Consider the following 9,755-nt stretch of genomic DNA (forward strand, 5'->3'; position numbering starts at 1 on the left):
GTTCCCCACAACACCCAGCTCAAGTCTTTGGCATGTAATGCCCCTGGGGTTAATTAATTAACTAATTAATTAATGTGCATGGGATTGAGCCTGGAGTGTGGAGCTCTCCAAGGGTATCCTCCACTCAGTAGCAGAGAATTCCAGAACAACAGCCCAGCCTCCATGCTGAACCCCCCCACCCCGGCTCCGTTCTCTGATCCCCAAGGACAGGCCTTGCCCTGCTGCCTTGTTCCCTCCCTCCACCCCGTGATTTCTTTTTATTTTTTTGTTGTCGGTTCTTTTCTCTATTTTTTTTTTCCTCCCTCCGCCCCGTGATTTAGATCATGAATATTTTATAGATGAACTTAAAAAGTCTCTTTTCCATATTTAGGCACAAAATGAGCTGATGAATTCAGGCTTGTACCTGGTGCTGCTGCTTCACCTCTATGAGCAGAGGTTTGCAGAACTCATGAGGCTCAACTACAGCCGAGTTTCGAGAGGAAGGGTGAGTCAGTCTCTGAGCGGGCCCATCCGGCTGCACTTCCCCAAACCTTGCAGGGTTGGCGATCACATGTGCCATCTGTTGAGGTCTTCGTGGTCACTTGGGTAGGCTATGGCACTGTCATCGCCAGGACAAAGATGTAGCTTGTATACTGTGGAAATGCACGCACAGTCGCTTTCAGGCTGAAAACTAAGCGATCGTTGCATAATTGCCTACTATTAAACGTGAGTAGTAATTAAATGGTCATTAATGCTCATAGAAGCAAGTGAGTCTCTAGGGATATTTGCCCCCCAAAATAGAGGTCAGCAAGGCTGCCAGGACTGGGCGTGCATTAGGTCTGGGCATGCCCCTGCCCAAACATGTAGGGTCTGTGCAAACCAGCGGACCCTTGCCCACGGAGAACTGTTTCTCTTGCTTTGGTTCCCGGCATGTGTTACTCTAGCATCTCTGTGTGTGTGAATGCCAAGACATAAAGGTGTTGATGGTGTGCCATTTGTTGTTAGAGAAGTGACAGTGTATTTACCAGGGATCGTCATCTGTGGCTGCCCTTCCTTTAACACAAGAACCAGGAGTCTTCCAGAAGGCCATGTAGTTTGGGAAGAGGAGCCTGGCTCTAAGACTAACCAGAGTCTGGCCTCGGCAAAGTCCCCCAAAATGTCCATTTGGCCACAGTCAAGTCAGAACTCAGGGCCCCCAAGGGCCTTCTCTCTTGGCTAAATGCCCAGCTGTGGCCAGGCCAGGAAAGAACACTCCCTTATGGCCACACCAGGGACTGATCTGTTTTTAGTGTTTAACACCCCATGAGGCTTGGAGCTTGACCTCTGCTCATGTCAGAAGGTCATAACTGGCAAGGAAGCCAGTGTGGCATCGGGCAAGTTTTAATGACCCCTCCCACCCTATCCCTCTGCTCTGTCCCCTGCTTCCCATCTCCCTCCATCCCTCTCTCCTCTTCTTCCTCAACGGGTGTGTGTGTGTGTGTGTGTGTGTGTGTGCCAATGACAGTCCCTGCCCAGAGGCTAGAACCCATTGATTCCAAGGGTTCCCGACACTGTCGGAGGCCTCACACAATGAAAGAGGTTGCTGCAATCCATTTGGAGCCATCACTGTGAAAAATGCTGGGATCCAACCGTTAGTCCTAAGAATTCTAGATTTGTCCCTATTTTTTTTTTTTCCTGTCGTAAATTCTCCCCTCAGATCCCCAAGCTCTCAGTTAAGAAAACGGACTGGGCCTTGGCCAAGATATCTCCTCAGGAATCTCACCCTCTTTTTGACCCAGGCGTGTCCTTCCTTTAACTCTTCCGTAGTTTTAATAGTGACATAAATTCCTTGGAGAAATACATTAAAAAAAAAAAAAAGGGAAAAATGTACAGGAAGCAGGAAATGATCCTTTGTTAACATTTCCATAACCTTATTTTCATAATTCCCCATCTTTTTTTAATGAACTTTTTATTGCACATTGAACTTCAAAGCACCCAGGGTTTGATATAGGTTGCAGATGGCCATGACATCAACAAGCTAATGTAAGCAATGCTGGCCTCCAGGACGGCAGAGCAAACAACACAGAGCACAACCCAATGGGTGAGAACCAAGGCCATGAAGCATACAGTCTAAAGAAGTTTCTGGTAAAACTATCATAGAGAAGGAGTCAGTAACACCAGGAGCTATCTGGGAACCAAGGTGGGAGGAAGCAAGGACAGGGCGACACTAGTACAAATAGTGAAGAGGGACCCAAATGGCTTTTGTCAAAGTCACAGTCTTCTGGATTTGAGCCTTGGTATCGTCTTGTAGAAAACACTCAGAATCTGAGGGTAACATTTAGCAAAGAAGAGGCAAACCCCTTCCCTCTCCTTTACCTATCAGAACTGGAGAACCCATTGGGTTCCGTTGTGTACTCTCCCATTGGGTGACAACACGTTGGGCTCCTTGGTTGTATCTCATTGGGACACCCAGTGATGAATGCTTGTCCGTGGTGATTGTCATTCATTCACTCATTCATTCATACCCTGGTCTGTATCAGGAGCTGAGATGGGGAAAGTGGCCGCCGGACCTGAGGCCATGTTGTCCCATTCCTTGAGGAGCTTTCAATCAAGTTAGAAGATGAAACTCACATCTTTATAAAGACAGGAAATAACTGGAAAGTAGCCCTTGGTCAAGAGAACCCGTGGACCCCGTGAATTCCCAGAGGCTGTGAATTAACAAAAAAGATCTTCCCTGGCTGGGACTTCCCAGAGTGTCCAGTGATCCCATGAACAAACTACTGGTCTCCTTAGTGAGGTTGTGAGCTACCTGAAGGCAAAACGGGGACTTTTACCTCCGGGCCATGATGCTGGGCATCACCACGTCCCAGGCACCGTGGATGCCAGGCGCACTGAGGGATTACAAGAAAGCTAAATGGCTGGCAAATGAGGACATGGTCTGCTAGCGATTGGGGGTGGGCTTGGAACTCTTATCTTTGTACCCCACCACCCTTCAGTGCTTAGAAAAATGCCTGGTACACAGTAGGTGCTCATTAACCTTTGATGCTCAAATCAAAGAACTAATAAACCAAAACCTGCTTCTCTAGGAAGTGAGTCTTGAGTTAGGTTTTAGAGAAAGGGATACTACATAGTTGTGGAGAGAACAATATGCGAGGTAAAGGAACACTCTCAAGTTCAAGGTCCATATTTAGTTAGTCAAAGATTTTCTGCGTGCCTACTATGTGCTGGGTTCTCAGCTAGATTCTGGGACTCCAAAGATGATTAAGACACTCCTTGCCTATAAGGGCTCAGAGTCTGAAGACAGATAAACACGTACCCAAGAGTATCCAAAAAAATGTGCCTTGTGTGATGACAGAAGATGGAACCAGATGTGGAGGAGCAGAAAGCAGTTAGGTGACTCCTTCCTTCCACTCCTTTTGCAGGACAGACTGTCCAGGCAGGGTCTTCGGGGACCCCAGCTAACCTCTCAGAGGCCTTGCTTTCAATCCAGTCGGGTTGTACGCTTTGCCATCGGCCTTCTCACTGCTTGGAGGGCCTGGTGGGAAAGCTGCTTCCATTCCGGTTCTCATCACCTGATCTGCCGAGGAGGTGATGTTGGAACCGAATCTTGGAGAGTTTAGCCGGTGGACAAGGGTCAGTGTTTGAAGGAAAGGGCATTTGAAGCAGAAGGAAAGGCAGAGACTTACAGAAGTGAGAAGATCTATATGTTTGGGAGAGTCAGGGAGTTGGAGCTGGCAGGAAGTAGCGTGGAGGTGAGGCAGTTGGTTGTGGAGAGGGTGTGTGCCGCTCTGGAAGGCCACGGAAGGGTTTCTGGCCAGAGACAGGCGGGCAGGCGGGCAGGCCAGGAGATTTGCATTTTTGAGCATAACTGGAGCAGCTGCGTGTAGGATGGTCTGGAGGAAAGAACCAGTGGGGTCCCTGCTGCGACCTGAGGTCCCTGTGGGGGCACTTGAGATGGGAAGGGAAAGGCCACCAGGCTGTCCTGGGTGGTGAAGCTAAAAGAACTCACTTTCCCTCACCTCTCTCCTGGGATACTGCACTATTCAGGGTCTGCACTCCCAAAGCCCCTTGTCCTGGGCTTCCTCCTAGCTATGGGTTTTGTCTGTACTGTGCTGTTTCCCAGTGAAATGTACCTGTACTCTGAATCCCTGCCTGTCCATGGCAGCTGCCCCATACCTCTTAAGGGCCTACTTCCATAAACTGGATAAAACACTAGAAAGAATCTGTGTCCGTGAGCTAAAAGGCAAAGGGCAGAGGGACCCCATGCCTTCAGAGATCATGACAGTGCCTGTGATCTCCTGGAGCGAACATTGCCTTGGTCTCCTCCCCCAGGAACTGGGTTAACATTTTGCCCATAGGGAAACTTCTGCCTGTAAAACACTCCGGGCAGGGGCAGGGGCCAGCGGCTGGCCTGGGAGGCAGGCAGAGTCCTGAAGGAGCTCTGAAACTCCACTGGCCCATCTGTGGGTAAGACTTTCTCCAGGCCGTCCCGTTTGCACCATTTCTAGAAACCCCAAAACTCTTGCCTCAAAGAACCAAATCTACCCAAAATATTAGAGGCCCAGGCTTGGCCCTCATTTGGGAAAACTTCCCTACTCACCCAGATGGCGTGTCTTCGAGGAATGAGAGCTGGCTTACAGACAGAGGCGGTCACCTGGCACGGAGTCTCGAAGCAGGATGAGGCCAGCTCAGCAGCCCAGAGGATTGGGGGCCGCGGTTAGCACAGTCCTGATGTAGAATTTATCCGGTGACTGGGACTGCTTCTTAGAACAATGTCCATCCTTCTTCTGCCCTCCTCCTAGCCTGCTGTTGACAGGGACCCAGGAGCCATGGTGGCCTCCACACTGGCCAGCAGTTGCCCCAGTAACAGTGTCCGGCACCCCTTGTTTTGCCCTCGGGCCTGTCACAAAGCCCCTCTTCTCCCCGGGGCAGAGCACCAGCCCTCTGCACGGGAGCCCACATCCTTGTAGCCCAGCACAATGGGCTCCCACGGAGTACACAGTGTTTCTTATTGTGGCATAAAATGCCATAAAGTCAGAACAAAGACAGAGCCCAGAGCCTTGATGGGCCTGCTGCTTCCTGCCGGGCAGAGAATACAAGTGATTGTTTAAAAGCCAGGGGTGAGGCAAGTGGCCAATTAGCACGGCCTTCACCCCCACGGTTTGTAAATGTGATTCTCGGACCCTCAAAATGGGCTTCTGCAGTTCAGATCAATTGCAGAAAGGAAGCAAGGCTGCTCCCAGGGCCAAATTTAGAAGCCCTGAATCACCAGCCAAGTCGACCTGTGTTCTCTCTGCCGGTCTTTAGGACAAGGCTAAGCTCCTACCCCCGCCCCAGGTGCTGAATATCAACACAGCCCTCCGCACCCCTGCCCCTTTAAGGTGATGTAAGGGATTCCCAGAACTTTCCGGAGAGCGGGGAATTAGACATCTGTTCACCATTGCTTTGGAAAAAACAATTCAATTTTCATTGTCTTTTTTCTCACAGTTGTCAAGAAATTACCCACAACCCAGACCGGAAGAAAATGAAAGTAGGTTTGGGGGTCAGTTCTGCCATTTTGAGGGTGTTTGCTAATTGATTCTTTTTCTGTCACTGTGTCAAACCTCACACTGTGGAAGGAAGTAATGACCACCACCCAGAGGCAAAAATAACCCCAAGAAGCTTGGGAAGCTCTAGCCGCTGAGGTCAGGAAGGCGAGTCCCAAGTCCGCTGAACACGGAGCAGATAAGGATTTTAATTCATCCTGAAAGCGAGGAGGAGGGCCAGCGAAAGGCAAGATGGTGTTGTCAGGCATGACTTGCTGCAGGCTTCTTCCCCTTTTCCTTGGCGGTGATTTTTCCAGCATCCAGTCCTTGGGGAGCCTCTTGTTATCTTCTAAACCCTGGAAGGGTGCTGCTATATAGCCACTCCGGGAAGGGACCCCGCTCCTAGCTCAGGAGCAAGTGGCCACCCAGCTTCTCCCCCTGCGGCCGGGTCACGTAGGTCCGCTGGATTCACAGGTTGAGCAAGGCAAACCTGTCTCCTGAGAAAGATCCCCCAAAGGAGGGCAGGACAGCTGTCTTCCAACAGGTTCGTGATCCCATTAGAAAACCCAGCTGAAGAGGATGCGCTTAATGAAAGCAGGAGAGCGTGCGGCCAGGCTCAGGAGTTTCTCCCGCAGCAGGGAGAATAAACATCGCCGTGGACCAAGGCGGGGGTGACAATTCCATCTCCAGAAATTCTTCAGGGGAAGAATCTTAACAACTGCGTGTCCGAAGGCAGGTTTAAGGTTTAGGAGAGTGATCCCCACACTGGCTTTGCCATCAGAATCACCCGGGGAATTTGCCAGAAAAATTCGAATTCCGCCCCACCCCCCACCCCCACCCCACGCCGCAGAGATTCGGATTCAGACCCCGCGGTGGGCCCCTGGTTATCCCCACGCGGCCCGACCCGGGGATGCTGTGGGGCACCCCCGCTCCCCATAGGCCGGCCCGGAGAAGCTGGGCCAGCTCAAAGCTCCACAGGGTGGGGCCCAGATTACGACCCTCGAGAAGCCAATTTATTATTCAGGGCACGCAGTGCTGAGAACCCAGCTGACGGTTTTCGAAGAAGCGGGGAGGGGACGCTTGCCTCCGTTCACAAAAGGACCCCGGAGCGCCAGCCCTGGGCGCGACCACGGGGTCCGTCCACGCCGGGTGAGGGCCCCGGGGCGCACCCGGGGATGCTGCTCCCCCTCCGGCAGCCGGGAAGGGTGCGAGCGGGAAGATCTAGAAAAGACCTTTGTGTCTCGGGGAAGGCGCGTCTGCGCCTCGCTCGCGGGTCCCAGTGGCGGCCTTCGGCGGGAGCCCCAGCTCCGAAAGGGTGCGGCCGCGAGCCGACCTCGGGGAGCAGCGGGAGGCCCCCGCGGCTCGGGGCAGGGTCTTGGCGGCGCCCCTCCCCCCGCCCAGCCCCGGCGGCGCCGGCGGCTCTTCCCGGTCCCGGGAAACCTGCGGCCCGCGCGCCCCGCGGTTCGGCTGGGCGGGGGCGACCCCTAGTGCCCAGCGCGGGCCGCTGTCGCCTTGCTGTGTCCGGGACCCAGCCTTCCCCAGGGCGTCTGGTGTGGGACGGGGGCGGAGGAGGACCTCCGAGTCCCGGCCGCACGGGAAGGCTCCCCTCTCTGGAGGGCTGGAGAAGAGCATCCCTGGGGCGCTGCTTACAAAAACCAGTCACCGCGGAGGAGACCCGAGGGCCCTCCCTGCTAGTGCCGGGCGCAGCGCTGCTGCCCTCCTGCGTCGCTCAGAGGCAGGTGGTCCCACTGATCGTCGCCTGCCATCCCTCTTCGGGAAGCTGTAGGATCCGCCCCAATGTGGGAGCAGTCAGATCTCCCCTGGAATGGTAGGTCTACGTTCTCTCTACCTACCGCCAGCCCCGGACCACCCCGGATGCCGCCGGGGTAGAGGGGAGCCCCGCGCAGAGGGACCGTCCTGGCACGCTGGTCAGGTGCAGCCCTTGCCTACTTCCCGCCGGGGCTGTGATCAATCCAGACAAGCCAAGGCAGCCCGAGGCAGATGCCCCCGCCTCCAGGCCTCCCCCTGCCCACACTCTCCTCTGGTCCCCGGCAGCCTGGCCTGACTCACCTGGTTGGCGGAGCTGAGTCACAGCTGTGACCTGCTGTCCAGGCTGGGTTCAGGTGAAAAGGGGGGAAAAGACCAAACATCAGGGCCCACCAGGTCGCAGCAGGAGATGCCAGCCTCTTTGTGGCTCTGTGGTCACCCTGCCAACCTTCTTGCTGGGGAACCCCTCCCGGACATCTGGAACACACACAGGCCACAGGAAGCACCGAGGCAGAGGCAGCTAGAGGGAACCCTTGGGTGCGTGTGTGCCCAAGCCCCACAACTTGCCACATGGCTCTGTGACCCAGCCCCCCCAACAGCCGCTTCCCAGCTGGCACAGATGACTGTGACACAGCCAAGTCCAAAGCCTGGGGGGGAACAATGCCTCCTGCAGCCATCCATCCAGGTGTGGACAGGGGCAGGCTTGCGGGTCTTCAGGACAAAGGCTCGGCCAGACCACCTTACCCCCACCCCCATACATGCAGGTCAAGGCAACTAGTACTGGGAGGTAGAACAGGATAAGGGAGGGCTCAGGGACAGCTCATGGGGCTTCCCTGTAGCAGAGGTAGAGGCTGAGAGGGTCCTAGGAGGAATGGGGGGATGTCAATTGCTCCTGCCCTTTGCCCTTGAGTGGTTTCCAGATAGTCTGGGAGCACTCACTCAAGCCAGTGGGAAAAATATATTGAAAACAATTTCCCCCAGGAATAAAGACCGCCGGCCCCCAAACTCTATCTCCTCCACTGGGACCCCACTGCATTCCCACTGCCTCTCTGCTCCCCTTCCTCCCATCACATGACCCTCTCTACCTCCAGTCATTGGGTCTCTGAAAGATTTCTTAAAGACCTAAGTCAGCCCTCCCCCCAATTCTCTGCGAAGTTCAGGAAAGGGGCGTTCATGTGGGGGTGTTACCCTGAGAGGAGGCAAGACTCCCCAGGGGATTCTGCCCACAAACACTTGCAGCGCTGGTCAGGTGAGGATGCGGCCCTAGATACTTCTGTTGGGGGGCTTGCGGTCTCTCTGCACTGGTCGGGCTAGAAGCTCCAAGGGGCATTCGAGGATTTCAGAGAGAGCAGGCCTCTGTTACTCACACTGTTTCAGGCATTGTGGCAAGTGTGTGTGTGTGTGTGTGTGTGTGTGTGTGTGTGTGCGTGTGTGTGTGCGCATGCACGCGCGTGTGCACATCCAGGGCTGGAGTGGGGGCAGAGCTCACCATCCACCATGGCTCTCCAGCCTGAGACACCTTCTTGCTTTCCAGATTCTGAGCTGGGGGATAGAAATGACAGCGGCAGCCACATTGTCTAGCAAGGGAGCTGGCCCTCCTGGAGCTCTGCGATGACATCTCCTCACAGCTGCTTTTTCTATGTCCCCATGTGCCTCCTTCCCGCCTCCTCTTTACTGAAACTGAAACCACAGTGTTTACAGTTACCATTTTCACCCTGTGTCCCTCTGTCCTCGGGGTCTGGCTTGAGCATTAAGGACAGCAGCAGGGACCCGCTCAGTCCCCAACAGCACAAGTCGGGAAGCCGGCGCTGCTTGAGTCCCCACCGGTGGCCCTGCTGCTGTCCCCCCCAACCCTGCCCCGAGCCTGAAGCACCAGGCACCTGGCAGCCCTGGCAGCCCCGCAGCCTCTGTACAGGGCGCCTGTTTAGGCCTCCCTCCACCCTGAGTGGAATCCGGCCACGTCTTCAATAAAATGACTTTATTCACCTAGCTTCCTTCTGTGGGGTTTTTTTTTTTTTTTTTTTTTGGTCTCTACTTCATTCCCCTATTTACACCTTAGAGCCCAAAGACCAGATCAACATGTGAGGTTAAAAAAAAAAAAAAGTCAGGGGCTCCACGGTGGCTCAGTGGGTAAAGTGCCCCTACACTTGATCTCAGCCCAGGTCTTGATCTCAAGGTCATGAGTTCAAGCCCTGCATTGGGCTCCATGCTGGGCTTGGAAAAAAAAAAAAAAAAAAAAAAAAGGTCAGGATGGTTAGTGAGAAAACTGAGTGCGTGCTTAGGAGAGAGACAAAGATAGGTCAAAAAATAAAGATGGAGGGAACAAAGTACGGATCGGTGCAAAAACATGATGCTGAAGGAAGCCAGACACAAAGATAGACATGGTGTATGCTTCGATTTACATGTAATTTCTAGAAAAGGCAAAACTGTAGAGACCGATCAGTGGTTGCAGGGTTGGGACTAGGAGAGACCGCCTGCAGATGGGCTCCGGAGGATCTGGGGGAT

At 54.0% G+C, this 9,755-nt stretch overlaps 1 protein-coding gene across 2 annotated transcripts in view; it reads left to right on the top strand.

Moving 5' to 3' along the window:
• Positions 1–9,234, top strand: part of MARCHF10 (membrane associated ring-CH-type finger 10) — a 93,261-nt gene extending 84,027 nt beyond the window's left edge. For both annotated transcript variants that reach the window (XM_059147248.1, XM_059147249.1), the window contains exons 9-11: positions 371–484; positions 5,446–5,488; positions 8,785–9,234. In XM_059147248.1, coding sequence (XP_059003231.1) covers positions 371–484; positions 5,446–5,488; positions 8,785–8,831 — 204 coding nt within the window. In that variant the 3' untranslated portion in view covers positions 8,832–9,234. The remainder of the gene's footprint in view (positions 1–370; positions 485–5,445; positions 5,489–8,784) is intronic.
• Positions 9,235–9,755: the final 521 nt, after the last annotated feature.

The sequence above is a fragment of the Mustela lutreola genome, chromosome 15, assembly GCF_030435805.1.
Source record: "Mustela lutreola isolate mMusLut2 chromosome 15, mMusLut2.pri, whole genome shotgun sequence".
Taxonomy (NCBI): Eukaryota; Metazoa; Chordata; class Mammalia; order Carnivora; family Mustelidae; genus Mustela; species Mustela lutreola.